At 50.6% G+C, this 17,646-nt stretch overlaps 6 protein-coding genes across 6 annotated transcripts; 4 read left to right on the plus strand and 2 right to left on the minus strand.

The window, feature by feature from the left end:
• Nucleotides 1–3,228: 3,228 nt before the first annotated feature.
• On the plus strand, nt 3,229–4,194 carry GPI12 (PIG-L family deacetylase; the record flags this gene model as incomplete). The annotated part of the gene is made up of 1 exon (XM_033566201.1): nt 3,229–4,194. The coding sequence occupies one exon, from the start codon at nt 3,229–3,231 to the stop codon at nt 4,192–4,194; it is 966 nt and encodes a 321-aa protein (XP_033431958.1).
• Nucleotides 4,195–4,561: 367 nt separating this feature from the next.
• ATNIH1004_001503 (uncharacterized protein) lies at nt 4,562–6,820 on the minus strand (the record flags this gene model as incomplete). Its single annotated transcript, XM_033566202.1, has 1 exon — nt 4,562–6,820. The coding sequence occupies one exon, from the start codon at nt 6,818–6,820 to the stop codon at nt 4,562–4,564; it is 2,259 nt and encodes a 752-aa protein (XP_033431959.1).
• Nucleotides 6,821–7,029: 209 nt separating this feature from the next.
• ATNIH1004_001504 (putative GTP binding protein (GTPBP1)) lies at nt 7,030–10,322 on the plus strand (the record flags this gene model as incomplete). Its single annotated transcript, XM_033566203.1, has 4 exons — nt 7,030–7,155; nt 7,217–7,309; nt 8,453–9,971; nt 10,027–10,322. The coding sequence occupies 4 exons, from the start codon at nt 7,030–7,032 to the stop codon at nt 10,320–10,322; spliced, it is 2,034 nt and encodes a 677-aa protein (XP_033431960.1).
• A 359-nt stretch (nt 10,323–10,681) lies between these two features.
• ATNIH1004_001505 (uncharacterized protein) lies at nt 10,682–11,904 on the plus strand (the record flags this gene model as incomplete). Its single annotated transcript, XM_033566204.1, has 3 exons — nt 10,682–10,850; nt 10,932–11,615; nt 11,678–11,904. The coding sequence occupies 3 exons, from the start codon at nt 10,682–10,684 to the stop codon at nt 11,902–11,904; spliced, it is 1,080 nt and encodes a 359-aa protein (XP_033431961.1).
• A 342-nt stretch (nt 11,905–12,246) lies between these two features.
• RAD5 (DEAD/DEAH box helicase) lies at nt 12,247–15,915 on the minus strand (the record flags this gene model as incomplete). The annotated part of the gene is made up of 1 exon (XM_033566205.1): nt 12,247–15,915. The coding sequence occupies one exon, from the start codon at nt 15,913–15,915 to the stop codon at nt 12,247–12,249; it is 3,669 nt and encodes a 1,222-aa protein (XP_033431962.1).
• Nucleotides 15,916–16,625: 710 nt separating this feature from the next.
• Nucleotides 16,626–17,549, plus strand: ATNIH1004_001507 (uncharacterized protein; the record flags this gene model as incomplete). Its single annotated transcript, XM_033566206.1, has 1 exon — nt 16,626–17,549. The coding sequence occupies one exon, from the start codon at nt 16,626–16,628 to the stop codon at nt 17,547–17,549; it is 924 nt and encodes a 307-aa protein (XP_033431963.1).
• Nucleotides 17,550–17,646: the final 97 nt, after the last annotated feature.

The following is a 17,646-nucleotide window of genomic DNA, read 5'->3' on the forward strand; positions in this document are numbered from 1 at the left end:
TACATGTTCCTCGTCCGGCAGTCTGATTGGTTGGTCATACTTAGAACGAAACAGACAACCGTGTCGGCTTTCATTGATGAATGATTGACGCCGATTGATGGTTTTATTTTGTACTAGAATCTAGTAGTAACCCAGGAGAGAACGATGGGCATTGTTTACGGGATCTGAGTCCACGGCACCGATTACCCAGAGTAGCAAAGCGAGACAACTTCTCTCGCGCATTCGTTGCTGCGAAAAGCAAGTCAGCTGCCGTCATCGAACCATCACGTGGCGTCATTCATTGCCCTCAAGGTCCGACATTCATAGGCGGTCTGGCGCAAATCTTGCCCGTACCAGCGGTGACCGGCACCGTTACGCGGGTGTACCATACAATACAGGCTGGCCATTGCCGCGCTAGAAGGCGATCCTCTGGATGCGTGATGACGCTTTTCCTTTTTGGCTCTAAGGAGGGGCAAACCACGACGCTAGGCCCATCTGAACCGGAAATACCTGGTCGGATTAGGAAGTTTTCGCAAGGAAGAAAACCTTTACAGATTTTTTTTTATCGTTGGTAAAGTTGTGTGGTTGCAATTCAGTCAGGCTCCACTGAATGGAGGGGTGAGAAGGAAAGAGCCCAAGCAAAAGAGAGCCAAAAAAAAAAAAGAAGCCATTAAGGAACTTAATTTTAAGAAGGGATCCGAAAAAGGCCCTATGAGTCAACCTCCCAGTAAGATCAACTATGCTATTGTACTACTAATTTGTAGGGTGTAGGAGCAATTCTTCTCCTTGGAGCTGCCATTCTCGGACAAGGCCAAAGTGTATGATCGATCCTCCCAAGCAACATTTTCCGCGCAGAGATTTCTTCGCTCACCCCGCACTGCAGGAAATTGAGCACCTGCGGGGCATGGCATTGCATCATCATCCGACCGTCTTAGTGGTGATGATTGTCTGGGGTGAAAAAAGTAATGAGATGTATGAAGTCGCAGATACTAGACGGTCAATATCAGTTGACACTGGCGCGGTATACGGATCTTCAAACCCAGCTATCCACCGCCTAGTTCTAGACGCCATCCATACTGTCAGGAAAGTGACCTGTGCGTCATATGGTTTGCTGGGGGGTTTTCCTTTCTTGACGAATCGTCTCTATCCATTACCTAACAGTTTCGTAGACCTCCTCGCCCATTGGAAGCACTGTGACCGTGCGATGCTTAGGAGAAGTCCCTAATGGGCAAACGGTGATCAACTTGGTGATGTCCGACCCGACTTGCAGAGTTTCGGCATGAGAAAGCGAACCGACTTGATCATGCCAGAGGAATCGGTATGGCCATTCCGACTGATCTACCACATACGTACGGACCACGTAGTATGTATGTTGGATGTACTACTACTCACTATGAGTGGAGTAGTGTCCGGAGGATTTCTACAGCTCTTGCGTCTATTATCTCCTATTGGATTGATATTCGCACGGCTTGTCCAGTGGTATATCCCGTGGTCCGGCCATCCGTGATGCCACTTCGTGAACTGATCCGAGATGGGTTGTTGTCAGATGTACTTGGCGGTCTTGCTGACTGGCGTTTCAGTATGGGGCATCACCGTTGGGTTTATTGTTTCCAATGATCACGCCAACTTGATTGGGTGTCAACTGTCAAGGTGTACGTAGTACGTACGATTGGCGTGAGGGATTATCAGTATCATATCCACTGCAAGCTCTCCACTAACAGGTTACCTGCTCAAGGTACGTACTTTGCTCCAGGGTCCCTACCCCTAATCCCAACTTCCACCAAGGGGCCTACCGAGTACAGGATGAGCTGGATCGAGTCCAGATATGTATATCCCCCGAAGCATGGACCTCTGGACTCCATGGCATGCAGGGTAGGATACACAACAGCTGCAGCAAGCTTGCACAGCAATTCTCCGACAGTGCGACTCCATCGACGGTAAACCCAATTCCAGTCAATTTACAGAGTAACCCCATCGGGTCTTTCCGCGGGAAAGCAAACGCCTGCTAATCGGTTAATTGACAGCTAGTGAGGGACCGTGGCACGCCATCGCCCTGACGGACTATTCACAGGACACGGCCTTTTAGCGCACTCCGTCCGCAATGGCTTCCGTTGATAGCATTAGTGCTTCAGAGTTTTTCCTTCCCCGTAGCAAAATTCTTAGGCGATTCAACGGAGCCCACCCCGACGATACCCATTCCCTTTGGTTGGCCTGTTAATAACGATGTCGGCCTCTTCCGAAGGATACCACCTTATTCATCAATGGTAGGGAAGACAACCACCCCATAGTACCGTCCACAGAGTAAGGGTCAAGTCAACTTGTAATCAGTTGCGGATCGCCTTGAGGGGCGGTAAATTGAACCACCTGTTGGACTTACCTAGTAGGGCTGTTGCTAACGTTAACTAAGTATCTGGCGGGATTGGATGAGCGATTATTCTGGTCCTGGATTTGATGGATCTTGGCAGTTGGCATGGATTTTTGAAGAGGGAGCAAAAGAGCAAATAAATACAGCAAAAAAATCCATGGCTTTCATCTCCAGTCCATGTGTGGATGGCATAGATCTCCCGGGTGAATCGCCGTTAATTAGATCTTGAAAAATACACCCTTTCGATTAAGTTAGTACAGATAATTTATATTAGATAATATATATATACTTAATCCAGTGGTGTATATAATTATTGCTACGATCTTGGTTTCACGTCCCGCAGTTAGGGATATACTCCAAGTATACTGGCCTCATACGTATACGATCCACACGTCAAGTGTACGACCTCGAACAAACAAGCCTATATATACAATCTATTGAGAAACCCATTCCACCGTAGCATTTTGAAATCGGCATCATATACTCCGTAGATGATTATCATTAGCTTGTCACGTGGTGATACACGAAGCAGCGGGATCGACAGTTCAAGCTTCACGTTCATCAAGCCACCGTGTCTTTTCAATAAACCGTGATCCTTTACGAACCAGGTGTCTAGGACGTTATGCTGCAATTTTGAGATGATCTTAATTCACTCATAGGGCAATTCGTCGCAAAACTACGCAAGACAATTTCGGAGTGGTAGTGGTCTGGTGGGAGAATGTTGGATGCTCTCCCCGCTGCGTAATAACCTGGAGCTTAATCATTGCTCTGATCCATAATTGCATGGGAAAAACTTCTCATCTAGTTTACTGTTAGAAGGGTGAAGGCCCCTCTACTGTATGGACACATCCATCGATCAAATGAGCCATCGCAGTCGATCCATCATGACACCTTCAACATTGCTTTCAATAGGCATTGCGATTGCGGCCGTTTTCATCTTCTGGACTCTGTCCTCGACCTCGTCATCGCCCTTTGCTCATAACTTCCCTCGCCTATACAATCAACGAATATGTCTCTTGATTGCGCATCCCGACGACGAAGCCATGTTCTTCGCACCCACCGTGCTAGCTCTGACAAAGCCGGAGCTCGGCAACCATCTCAAGATCCTATGTCTCAGCAGCGGTACGTCCACCCCGAAACCCACAGTGCATGTTTCCCGAAAACTAACCGAGGTGGTATCGGCGATGGCAGGAGACGCCGACGGGCTAGGTCACATTCGCAAGAAGGAGCTTCAGAAAAGCGCAATGCAGCTCGGTCTCCGCAACGAATCAGATGTCTTCGTCGTTGACGACCCATCCCGATTCCCCGATAGTATGGCCACCACGTGGTCGGCGAACGAGATATCCAGTCTCCTGGCCGCTGCGTTTGCCCCGGAAATCAAAACAACAGGCAGAGAATCTAAGACAAACCGGAGCCCGACCATTGATGTGATCCTCACCTTTGATCAACACGGTGTTAGCAACCATCCTAATCATCGCTCTCTTTACCACGGGGCTCGGCATTTTCTTCACTCCCTCATGAAAGATAAGGCCGGGTACTCATGTCCTGTCTCCCTGTATACGTTGACGACGACAAATATCCTGCGGAAGTATGTGGGGGTGCTGGACGCGCCTCTGACCATGGCACGGGGTGCGTTGGCATCTGTATTCTCGACTGTGTCTCTGGTTCGTAGGTCAAGGGAGTCGGGTCCTCCTTCGAGGTTGCTGTTTGTTAGCTCCGTGACAGATTGGATGACTGCGCAGTCGGCCATGGTGACGGCTCATAAGAGTCAGATGGTTTGGTTCCGTTGGGGTTGGATCACTTTTGGTCGGTATATGGCAGTGAATGACCTGGACCGGGAGAGGATTTGACCTGGTGGGGAAATATTATTCATATTGTACAGTAGTTTAATTTGTAGGGAAAGGTATATGATTCATGTTGGACGAGGATGGTTCTTTAAGATATTTAATGAACTAAATGACAGCAGGAGTTGGTGATAATCAAATAAATCTATTTGTCTACCTGTTGTGTATAGATATAGACTTCATTTATAAACGATTCTTGAACCTATGGGAAAACAAAACATCAAATTAAAACGGTCATTTCAGTCCCGAAACAGTACCCAGGGACGGGGTACCGACAAAATCAGAGGTATCGAAACTGAGATCATCCGGGATATGCGCGAAAGAAAACAAAAGCCTATCGCAAGCATCTAGGCATACAAATAATAAAAAAAAATCAATTGTAAGCCAGGTTGAAACCGTTGGGTTCGACTACCGTTGGACTATCCCTTTGTCTCGAGATACTATTCAGGTCAGTATCAGTCTCCGACTCGGGCACACAGGCAAAATCAATAACTTCATCATCCAAATCTTCCGGTTCCACGGAGAAACCAGAACCAGTCACTTGCCCGTTCAAACCCTCGTTGATATCATAGGGTTCCGGGGCTATGGTATTGACTCTTACGGAAACGCCGGAGAGGAGACGTTTTAGCGGAGGCAGGTCGAGGTTGATGCCCTTCGCGGACTGCTGGAACTCTTCCCAGATGAAATCGTCGTCCAAGTCTGCAGCCCCGCTCCACTCGATACCATTTGCCGCAGTGGCACAGCGAGTAGGCACATATTGATGGGACGTATATCTTCGGTGATTCCAGTGCGTTATCCCATGGAATCTCACCATACCGCCGGCGGTGGAGTAGTTGAAGTTATGGGGGAGGAAGTTTCGCCATTCTTCTAGTACCTGCGGAAGAAGACAACGTTCCCAAGTGACAAGATTGTCTCGGCTGATCCACCTATGGTGGGTTAACAGGAGTCGTGCAAGCTTCTCCATGATGAGCGTCTGCTGAGCCACTTGTAAGCGCAGAATATCGTACGTATGCACGGCTTCAGCAAACGCAGGGGATTGCAGGACCGTCGAGTTGACCAATGTAGTGCTTGACGACGCCGCTGACAACGCTTGCTTTTGTAGATATCCTTCTAGAATCGAGCGTGCGGTATTCGATTTCCGTCGTGTTTCTTCCAAAATCTCATACGCAAGCTCCATGTGGTGTTTGAAATCCTTCAGTCGGCATCGCTCCCATGCTGTTTTGGCGAGGTAACGGTGGACTTCAATCGTCGGGCGGACTTTGAACGTCTCGGAAGTCATTGTGTCGTATAAAGAGAACAAGAAATCCCATGAAACCTTACCTCTGGACTTCCTGTCCGTATCCGGACCGAAGCGACGGCGGGACAAAACAAACGCTCGCTCCATCAACTCCAGCCAGACGGTGTCCGGGATGGGGATGTTATATTCTTCGGAGATGTGCTCAATGGCCCTCAATCCGGCGAGAATGTCGTTCGTCGTGCCAAAGGTATGTGCCACGGCAAACAGAAGTCGGTCCGAGGGGTACAGCGGCGAAGAACGCTCGTAATCGGTGACTGCTGGTAGGCGTGATTTATCGGCATTCCTCAGCAGCGCATCCACGTCGACATTCCAGACGGTCTTGAGGATGCTCTTGATTCCGTGCACATAGCCTACTCGGGCCGATGCCAGCATCACATTGATATAAGTCATCTCGTCACCGACGTTCCCTTGTTCCGTCATCTCGTGGAATATGCCTAGCACTTCCTTTCGCACACTTCGACCAGCGGTACCCCAGCCTTTCCAGCCTGCACTGGGGTTGTTAAATCTCCGTTTTCGATAGGAGTAATGATGGATTCGCAGCCGATATTTTTCCCGTCCGGTGAAAGCCGTATCCCATACCTTGGCTGCCATGTAGTGGTTGTAGCACTGGACATCAGGGACTACCTCATCGTCGATCATGTTATTCCAGACATGCTCTGCCATGTCGGCATCTGCCATCGACCAAGCACAGTCGAGAAGATGAGTGTATTCGGCCAGTCCAAGGACGTGGCCTGCCGACTGTCTGATCTGCACGATCGTTGAGAGATTTTTGGCGAAGTCATCAAAAATGGTGTCCAGTGGTTTATATCCCTTAACATGAAACGCGACCGGATGCACCGGGCGATGGAGCTCCCGATAAGGATCCAAAAAGTATGCGGGTGAGAGTAATTGGAAGACTTCCACAAAGACACTCGAGGGCATCCCTTGGACCAGATTCTTGAAACGGGGGTCCAGCAGAGCATCCATGATCTGATCCGGTTGGCCATTTTGAATGATGGTTCGGAATTCCAAGCGGTTCTGCTCTATAGCAGTAGGAGTAGTAGTAGGGGTCTGCTTGAGCGGGTCGGGATTGCTACCAAGAACCGGGGTTTCCCTCGTTAGACCACGGTTCAAATCGGTCGCTTGACGCTGGCGGTAGTGCTGCGCATTCCAGCTCCAGCTGGAGCTGTAGCTTGATTTGGGGCTGAACGAAGGAGAATGGGTGTATGGGCGCCTGGAACTCAGCGACCTCCACTGGGTGGAATTGCGGGTGCGTATAAATCGAGTGGAGCAAAGAGAGCCACTCTGGGCCGGAGACCCAAATCTTTCGCTCACTCGTGCAATCTTCCGCATCATCAACTTGATTCCCAATTGTGAAGGGAAAAAGAAAGAAATCAAAAAGAGGATCAGAGACTCGGTCTGCAGCTCAGGGGACAGACAGCGTCGACGCAACCTGTTGTCATTGGACTTGCGGGGGCTTGGCGATCAGATCCCTGTCCTTCTCCTCACTTCAGATTCCTATCTCTGTCTTTCTCTCTCTATACCCATCCTTCATTCTCTATACCATGGCAGACTCTGAAGATGCGGGTGGCGCGTCCGTCTCCGAACCGTTGGATCTGGTGCGTCTGTCGCTTGATGAGATTGTCTTCGTGAAGTTGCGTGGTGATCGTGAGCTCAAAGGTCGTCTACATGTGAGTAGAGGTGCTGTCTTCTGGCAGGTCACGGTGACTAATGGGGATTTGTCCCTTTTAGGCCTACGATAGTCATTGCAATTTGGTACTGGGAGATGTTGAAGAGACTGTCTATGTGGTAGAAGAAGATGAGAACGAGGAAGAAACGATCCGAGTAGGTTCTTTATTTAAACTTCAATTGTCCCAGCTTGTCATGATCATATATCAAGCTTTATAATCGCAGACTAACCGATCAATCTCTCTAGACAATTAAGAAACAAGAAGAAATGCTTTTCGTACGAGGTGCGTCGGATCCAGTTCAACCTTCATCCATGTCGAGTTTTTTTTTTTTTTTTTTTTTGACAGCCCAGCTAACAATCTATCCTCTATCTAGGAGATTCTGTCGTCTTGATATCCCCTCAAGCGTGATCTGACCCAAGGAACTAAATAGGGAGGAAGGAAAGAACAATGCGATGGGAGATGTAATGATAGGCATGTCTTAGTAGAGGAAGGAGACAGTATGGGGGACTATTGACTCTCTCCTATACGGCTAGATCATGAACATGCGACTATGGCACATGGCAATGAGCAGTATTGTCCGAAGAAATTCCATTCCGATCCGTTTTATATGTCGAAGAGAGGTCGCAGGGCGATGGGTTTTAATATGGGCGTGAATGGTATCATGATAATAATTACAACCTTCGGAATAGAACCAGAGCCAGAGCATCACGACCCTCGTAGTTCCCCAGTCTCCAATTCTAGTCTTATGCAACTATGACTCCTCTGTCTGATGATCCCTGGCTGTGCTTTTGCTCTCTCCTGTTGGTGCTTATGACTCAACCGCCGGCTATCGCGATATAAATGATCCATGATCCTTTCCTCCTTCCCTCCTTCCCTCCACTACTGCTGTAACCACCTTTTTTTTCCATTCACTCTTCCCCTCCCATCCAGCATGTGCTAGTACGGACGCTTTCCGTCTTGATATCTCACTCTCAAGAACTCAGAGTGAAATTATGATCCCTCGAATACGTGTCTAAATGCCCCAGAGGCGGCTTTTCAACATATCCCTTCCCCTCCCCCGCCCTTCCGACCGTACACGTCGTCTAGTGCTTCCTATTGATAATATTGCTCACCATACTCTTTCCGCCCACCAATTGATCTATTAATTTCTTGATATCTCTTAAGAAAATGCCCACCACAGGACCGAAGTCCTTGATGGAAGAACGGCGAAGAGGCGAAATTGTAACCCTCTCTCTATGCATCCCCTTCGCAATCCTCTATCCCACCACCAGCTGACAGCCTTTTGCCGTATACCTAGGCGCTCAGCGAGTTCGCGGAATACGCCGAAAAGCAGCAAGCGAGTCGCCCGGTCCCCGGTGTGCCCAGCGACAGCGGCTACTCCACCGCCAGTGTATCTCGAGTTCACGAAGAACACGCCGAGCTGGACATTCTCGACCAGCTGGGGTTGTCCGACACTCCAAAATCAGTCCGATTAAAAGATAACTTGTTGGGAACGGGCGACCAAACCGAAGATAGTCTACAAGACCTTGCCAGTCTCCTCCAGGCTCGCATCGATGAGGGCCATGGCGAGACGATCTTCGACTTGGGACTCGAGGACGGCGGCGAGTCGATGACGTTTGACCTGGGGCAGTGGAATATGGCCTTGCGGCGCCTGAAGGAGGCGGCAGACACACTCCCAGCACACTGTCGCATCCTCTTGACCTACAATGTCGGCGGCCCCGAGGAGTCCCGGGTCCGGAATGATCGGGTTAAAGGGGCTTGGGGCAAAATCCTCATTCGGCAGCCTGCGGATAGCGTCGAGGAGATGGCGGAGATCCGAGTTGCCGTTGTGGGAAATGTGGATGCCGGCAAGAGTACCATGCTTGGAGTTCTCGTGAAGGGGAGTCTAGATGATGGTCGAGGCAAGGCCCGTGTCAACCTTTTCCGTCATAAACACGAGATTGAGAGTGGTCGGACCAGCTCGGTAGGATTGGAGATCATGGGGTTCGACAGCCACGGGGATATCGTTGGCAGCGCACAGGGACGCAAGCTGTCCTGGGAGGATATTGGCAAACGGTCTGCGAAGGTGATCTCCTTCACCGACCTTGCCGGCCATGAGCGATACTTGCGGACTACAGTCTTTGGCATGCTGAGTAGCAGCCCGAGCTACTGTCTACTGATGGTTGCGGCGAATAACGGTCTAATTGGGATGAGTAAGGAACATCTGGGGATTGCGCTGGCGCTGAACGTTCCCGTCATGGTCATTGTCACCAAGATTGATATCTGCCCTCCCCAGATCCTGCAGGAGACTCTGTCCCAGCTTAATAAGATCCTTAAATCCCCAGGGGCTCGCAAGATTCCCGTCTTTGTCAAAGACATGGACGAGACCATCAACACCGCCACTCAGTTCGTCAGTCAGCGGATCTGCCCCATTTTCCAGGTGTCCAACGTCACCGGAGAGAATCTGGACTTAGTCCGGACATTCCTGAACATCCTTCCTCACCGGGGCCAGTACAACGTCAACGCGCCCTTCGAGTTCCTCATCAACGATACGTTCTCGGTGCCGCACGTGGGCACCGTAGTGTCAGGAGTGGCCAAGTCTGGTGTGATTCACGCCGGTGATCCAGTGCTGGTGGGCCCCGACTCCCTGGGCCAGTTTACCACCACGACGATCAAGTCTATTGAGCGCAAAAGGATTGGAGTGAACGCCTGCTTTGCGGGACAGTCTGGTTCGTTCGCCCTGAAGCGCGTTCGCCGGAAGGAAGTCCGGAAGGGCATGGTGGTGCTCAAGAAATTGGATCAACCACCGAAAGTGTACCGCGAATTCGTCGCGGAGGGTACGATTGCCTCCCCCCAACCACCAACTTGAGGAGCCTACTTACCGTGAGATAGTTCTGATCCTGTCGCATGCCACGACCATCAAACCCCGGTACCAGGCGATGCTGCATGTTGGAGCGGTGAGCCAGACCTGCTCCGTCATTGACATCGACCGTCCATTCATTCGCACCGGCGATCGCGCACTGGTGGCTTTCCGGTTCGTCCAACGCCCGGAGTTCCTGGCTCCAGGCGATCGAGTGCTCTTCCGCGAGGGTAAAACCAAGGGGCTAGGGATCGTCAAAAGCGTGGGATACGATCCGGAGACGCCTCTGAACCCGGAAGAGAAAGATGCGTCGGAAAATAGCCATTGAGATTGAGGTCGATGAGTAGTGTTGGTGTATTTCCTGTGGTTGTTCTGTGTATTTGCTTTCCTGTTGCTATCGCTATCCATAGGATTCTCCAAATCCCATGAATCCAGTCTTGTTCGGTACCACGTGATATGACGTCAGAGATGACATCAAGGGCAGTTGGCCTCCTCGTCTTCCATGGCGCGACCTTTCCATGGCGCGACCTTTCCATGGACACCCTCGACCGCCTCGCCCATAACTCGAGTCCTAATAAATACCCGTGAACTGTCCAGCTCTGACCCCGCGCAACGTTGGGCAATTGGCGAAACGTCGACCATCCCTCCCATTGTCCATCTAGAAGCCAACTCATCCGCATTCGAAACATGGAGACCCTCGATAAAGCCTGGCACACTGCTGCCGATGCCTTGCGAAATGAAATCCACGCATACCAATCCTCTCTGAAACATTGGACCGACTACGGCGAGGAACCGCTGTCGGGAGTCCAAGGTAAAGGGACTGCGACGGATCCCTACGATGCCGGCAACCGAGATGGTGAGTTCGTTCATGACGACGTCATGCCTTCTGTTCCCTGCTGTCTAGGGAGGCTAGCTAACCATTTCACTCGTCCCATAGAACAACCCGGCGCTCCTCGCAGTCAACAGAATACCGCCGTTGTCCCAGAAGCCCTGGCTTCCATCTCCGCCGACGACCCCAAGATCACTGGTGGCAGTCGACCGGTTAATAAGCCTGTAGGTGATTATGGGCCCATGGGAGTCCAAATGGACTCAAATCCAATAGACAAGGTCGTTCCCCAGTCTCGGGTTCCCGAGCAGAGGGACGGTCTGGCCAGTCAAGACCAAGCTGGTGCTGGGGGATCTCGGAAGTCCGACTATATCAACGGGCAACCTGCCATCTCTGGAGAAGTGGAGGAGGGTCAGATGTCGGTCAATAAAGGGCATAATCGGAAATTGAGCCTAGGCAACAAAGAAAGCTACACCGGTGCAGACATGAAGAAACATCAATTGATGTATGAACAACGGGTTAGCCAGAGCCAGCCTCCCCTCACGAATGGCCAAGTCAGCGGCCTGCATGGCCAGAGGAACGAAGATGGCTTCGCCATCAAGTCCATTGGGTTATCTACTTCTGGCACACCGGGCACCCCCGGCTCCCCTGACACTACTTCTAGTGCTCCAGCCCATCCCCCGACCACGTCTAAAGCAAGTGAGGAGGCTCTCAAGGGACCCCAGTGCCCATCACGAGCACCATATGAGTTTGAGAAGGAGTTAGATGAGAAGCGCAAGAGAAGGTCGAAATCGGGTTGGTTCCCTTCGAGTACCATGATCTATCCCTTGATAACTAACATGTGTATCTCTATATAGGCAACCGTTCAACCCACAAGCGTGACAGTGGCTATGGCTCTGGCACTGGTACTGGCACTGGTATTGGCACGACCACTACCTCTAGCATGACCACCGAAACCACTGCACGAAAGTCCTCCCCAACCGCAGACAGCCCACCCACCAAGAATGGCTCAAAGACTGCGATAGCCACCATGAAAGAGAAACTCGAGAAAGTGGTACATTTTGGACATCACTCGAACAAATGATTTCTTCGTATTCCGTTTTCTGTTGTAATTTCCTCCCCCACACTTGTTTCTTTTTAAATTCTACTACGTACGATGATATCAATACTTTATTTCATTTGATGACGACGATTACGCCTGCGTATTATTGGTATTTGTTTTGAATTTTATATCTAATGGTGAAATCTACCTAGTCTTAATACGGTGTGTTATTATTATATCAGGTTTGGTTGGTTTATTATTTGATGTATGGATATCTATCTTGTATTGAAATTGAATTTTTATGAATTTCATACAAACGTAGTATATTTATTCAGGTAGTGCATTCATCCAATTGTTCTATGTACTATGTATCAATCAATTCAATTATTCAAACAGTAATCTCAACTCCTCGATTCTCTCTTTCTTCTTCTCCTCTTCCGATCCATCACCCCCGACCCTCAACCCTAACGACCCGGCAATATTCATCTTCCTGTCTTGGACCCTTAACATCCGACCCTCGATGGAATCCTTCACAATAAATCGCGTCACTGACACGTTCCGGAGCTGGCCCATTCGATGAACGCGGTCGATAGCCTGAGCCTCGATGGCGAAACTCCACCACGGATCCATCATGAATACGTTACTTGCAACGGTAAGATTGAGCCCGACGCCTCCGGCACGAAGACTGATGAGGAGGACTTTGGGGATGGGAGGACCGGATCGCTTTTTGGTGGTAGGGTTAGAGGAGGATGGTCTGGAGCGCAGCGGAGGCACGGCGTTACCTGCTTCCTCGGACTCGTCTTCGATGTCTTCTCGGTCGTAGGATTCCATCTTGTTGAATCGGGCGAGCACGTCGGCTCGTTGCTTCTGGGGCATCGTCCCGTCCAGACGCAGGTAAGAAATGCCTGCTCGATCGAGTTGGGGTCCGATGAGGTCCAGGAAGCTGGTGAACTGCGAGAAGACGACCGATTTGGTGTCGGATGGGACGCGGTGGAGGTGATTGATGAGGGAGTGGATCTTGGCGCATGTGTGAGCAGAGGGGGAGAGAGGGTGGATCCGTCGAAGGGAGATCCGCGGAGTGCCTTGAGTGCCGGACGGGGGAGTACTGCTGTAAAGGTCGTCGTCGGCAGTTGTCAAGTTGCTCGACGGATGACGCACGACCTCGAAGATATCCCGGCTGCTGACTGCTGCGCGGCACGAGAAGCATCGCGGAGACTCGCCCTTGTCCGACTGATGCCGGATATAATCCTCCAGGCACTTCTTACATGCACTGTGCCAACATGCCGTTACGGCTGGGTCGATCATGGGTTCTTCGGAACAGATCGGACACTCTCCACTTGACTCATTCTGAATCTGTTTCAAGGCATGGGTCGTGAACTTGATTGAGGAGTTTGGTTGCTCATTGGAGCCGGCAGCCTCAGTTGCCGTCGTAAACCGGTTGATAAGATCTTGCAGATCCATGTCATCCTTCAACCCATTAACGCCTTCTGCGGCGGCCGCGTCCTCCTCTTCCGCAACAATCGCCTTGTTACGGGTGAGGATGGGGTGACAACACGTCTGACGAAGGCGGAGAATTTGAGCAAAGATCGTCGTAAACGACTTGAGCAGCGTGCCAGCTTGCACGTTGTCATTGAACGTCCGCTTTGCGCGAGTATAGATATAGTCGTAGATTTCACGCTCCTGATCCGAGAGCTCGACCTCTTCGACAGTGATCGTCCGACGGGGCAGTGGCACCAGCGGCTCCCCTTCTGGTGTCTGCATCGTTTTGGTGCGTCGAAGAACTAAAGGTTCGAGGACAGTCTGTACAACATTGAGTGCGCGGACATATTCCTTGGACTCGAATGGAACCGTGATAAAGGTCTTCCAGTACGAGAAGTTGTTCCAGGGCTCAACCTTGAGGAATCTCACCAGGCTGAACAAATCTTCCAGGCGATTGACAATTGGTGTTCCGGTCAAGACCCATCGATGCGTTGCTTTCAGCTCGTAGCACGCTCTAGCTGATTTGGAGAGTCGATTTTTAATTACATGGGCTTCATCCAAAATAACGCGGAAGAACTCGACAGAAAATAAACCACCTTGAGGAGCGGACATCTGCGACAAAAAACTGCGATGCTCCGAAAGTACAACACCATAACTAGTGACAATTACATTGGGAGCAGTCAGGTTGCTTGCTGAGCATAGTTTCCTTAGGTCAATGTTTTTGTCGTTTCCATAATACATGTAGACCGTAATCGACCCTGGTTGAGACGCCTTTAATGCTTCACTCTCCCACTGCGAAAGCAGTGAAGTTGGAGCAACAACGAGTGTGGTGTAAGGGGCAGGAACAACCCTAGCGTAGGTACTGTGTAGAGGAGGGAGATCGCTGACGGAGCTAGGTGCATCCCAGGCTTGCCTTGGAGGCACATTTCGATGAGTATGGATCAGGCTCAACATCTCAATTGTCTTACCCAGTCCCATTTCGTCAGCCAAGATGCCACCTAGGCAGTGCTGTTCCTGTTCTGGAAAATCAAGACTGAGCTCCCCCGAATACGGATTGACATAGAAATGGTCCAAACCGTCAATGGCAGGGAGATTGCTATCATCAACGTCTTTGGTTGGCCACAAGTACTCTTCCCATAGTGGGTGCATTGATCTTTCCCGGCCAGCCTTGTTGTCTCTCTCCTTTGCAAGCATCCAATGTAGTGCTTGCTTCTGATATTTTCGAAGGCTCATGGTGAACGTCGATGAAGGCTCTGCTTCTGGCATGCTGAAATCGAACGATTGTGCCTTTTTGTAGAGCGTATCTAGTTGGTCTTCCGCAAGTTCTGCGGACTCTTCTTCGTCCGATGAACTACCATTCAACTTGCCATCCTTTTGATTCTTGTCGTACTGCTCCGCGATTTCCGCAGCGCGTAGCAATCCCTCTTTCTTGTGCTTTTTAGTCATATCATTAATCGACGTGGGATCGAGGCCGATTTCGTCAAAAAGACGCACTAGGGCTACCTGGCGGAGACGTAACCGCTTCTCCTCTGCGCTCTCTTTTTCCTCGAATATTGTGATGGATCTATTATCATCAGAGATGCCATCTGGGATCCCAGGCTGGAATGCCTCGATGCGAAGATAGCACCATAATTGTATATAGATCGTATCGTTCACCCGGATTGCGTCCGGGGCGAAAACGCAGACACCTTCAAATTTGCAAGCCTTCTGATCGATCAATGTGGAGACCCATTCAGCCGTTTCTCGAGGCAGTCGTCCAATCTCTTGGCCGGAATTATTCGTGAACCGTGTCAAAACATCTCCTTTCTGGTTTGTTATGAACCTACCACCACGACCACGTTTCGAGACCGGCTGAGACCTAGCCCTCTCAATATTCACCTTGTCTCCATGCTTAAGAAGCCTCACTCCACTCCTCGTGGCCCATCCGCCCACGCCAAATGCACCGATGTATCTCAATGAGGGCTGGTCTCGGCAAGCCGGTGTAGCTACACGGGGTGTCCTTGTGTCCAGCATAGACACTCCACTAACTGGCGTCGGTTGCAGGGGAATTGTTCGTCCCTGCAATGTCAAAGTAGTTTGAGTTTGGGGTGCTGCACGAGTAGCGGAAGTTTTCCAGGACCCGTCAAAATAGACATTAACTGCTCTCTCCAAATCGTCGCCGGAAACACTCCGGATCTTCTGCATGGTGTCTGACGAGAGATGTTCGCCCACAATGCTAGTAAAAGCCTCTGTATCGAATCCATCCGTATTGCCCTGCTCGAGTGTCTTCCCCACAGTCGGTTCCTCTCCACGAGGCTCTGGATCTGCATCGTCCTTGCGGACAGTAGTTGGGGTGCCATTCGTAAAAGAATCATGATTTCCAGACTGTAAGAAGTTAAATTGGCTTGTCTGTCCATCATCGCCTATTCCATAGTCGCCATTACTCTCATCCAGACGAGAGGAACAAGGACTAGACGCGTTGTGAGCGGTGCTCGGAATAGCAGTGGTTTCACTGGATTGAGTCGCATCGACTTCCTGGTCTACAAAAAAGCGCCTCTTTTTCAACGGCCGGTCATTCAGATCTCCCAAATCCATTACGGATTGATAAAGCCCTGAATCGGGAGTCGGCGGACTCGATGGTGATGCAGGCAAGTGACGAAGAGAAGAGGATCGTTAAAAGAGACGCGCCGAGAGACGCGAAAAGTCGCCGGCCCGACGTCATTTAGTCTTATTTTTATTTCTCTCCTCGAATGACAGCCAGATCACATTTCCACATCTACAGAGAGCTAATCTGCAGGAGAATGTCGCCATAGTGTGTCCAGAGTATGTATTCCTGATCGAAAGTCTTGAAATGGTGATCTGCAACTGACGATTGACTCCTGTGCAGACATTTCATCCCTAGTCGATAACAGAGCGTCATGTCATTACACAAAGATCTATCTCTCGTCAACAGGCAAATATGGCGGCCGTACTCGCGCTCCACACGATTAGAAACATTTCAACCGCGACACTTCAGTCGATATTCAGTACCACCACCAGCAGCATCCGCCCCTAGTCCTATCTCTGGAGCTGCTGAGGCCGAAGTCCAAGCTGCACGAAAATACTGCACCGACCTACTCTTGTATGGACGATAAATTCAATCTCCTTTTATTTCAATCCATCTGAATCCAAAACATCTAGCTGACTCGACCGACCCTTCGTCATCCAGAAAATACGACCGCCCCTCTTACACACTAAGCACATTTATCCCACGAGATGCGCAGATAATGTACCTCGCTCTCCGAGCGCTCAATGTTTCATTATCGATGATCCCGGACACTACATCCTCATATACGATTGGACTGATGCGTCTCCAGTTCTGGAGAGACGCCGTCGCAAAGACTCTATCCGGGTCTCCACCCAAGGAACCCATCGCGATTCTCCTGGCGTCTGCGATCTCGGACCTCGACGCGCGCACGCAGGGCCAGGCACGCATCAGTAAAGGCTGGTTGAATAGGATGATAAATGCGCGGGAGCAGACCTTGACGAATGATCCGTACCCGAATATCGCGGCGCTGGAGTCCTACGCCGAGAATACGTACTCAACTCTGATGTATCTGACGCTATCAGCCATCCCCATGGCCTCTGTCACAGCGGATCATGTTGTGTCCCATATCGGGAAAGCAGCGGGGATTACGGCCGTGCTACGGGGCCTGCCACTCGTGGCGTTCCCTTCCCCGCAGAGTCAGCATTCGAACCAGAACCAGGGGGGAACGAGCGTGATGGGTGGCGGAGCCAAGCAAGGTGCTGTGATGCTTCCGCTGGATGTCATGGCGCAGGCGAGGGTGAAGGAAGAAGAGGTTTTTAGACAAGGTGCTGAGGCTCCGGGGCTCCGGGATGCGGTTTTCACGGTGGCCACCCGTGCGAACGATCATCTTATTACTGTGCAGCAGATGCTGAGCAATCTGCGGGCGGGCCGGGATGTCGGCCATGAATTCGAACATGAGGGCGAGGAAGGCCATCAGTATGGTTCTGAATCTGGAACTGATCATTCCAGGAACCAGCGCGACGAGACGCCATTGGACGAGGTGAATCGCGCATTTGGTGTTTTCATGCCTGCTGTGGCTACGCGACTGTGGCTGAATAGGCTGGAAAGTGTTGATTTTGATATTTTCAGACCGGAGCTCCTTGGGTCGGAGTGGAAGCTGCCATGGAAGGCCTACATGGCGTTCACACGGAAAAAATTGTGACGGTAAGGCAGGGATTTTTGTGGATGTTGGAAAATATGAATAATTATGTATTATACCACGGCTCTATATATATATGGGTTCTATTCCGTAGTGAGTC

The sequence above is a fragment of the Aspergillus tanneri genome (assembly GCF_003426965.1).
Source record: "Aspergillus tanneri strain NIH1004 chromosome Unknown AapTan_2_pilon_pilon_pilon, whole genome shotgun sequence".
NCBI classification, from domain to species: Eukaryota; Fungi; Ascomycota; class Eurotiomycetes; order Eurotiales; family Aspergillaceae; genus Aspergillus; species Aspergillus tanneri.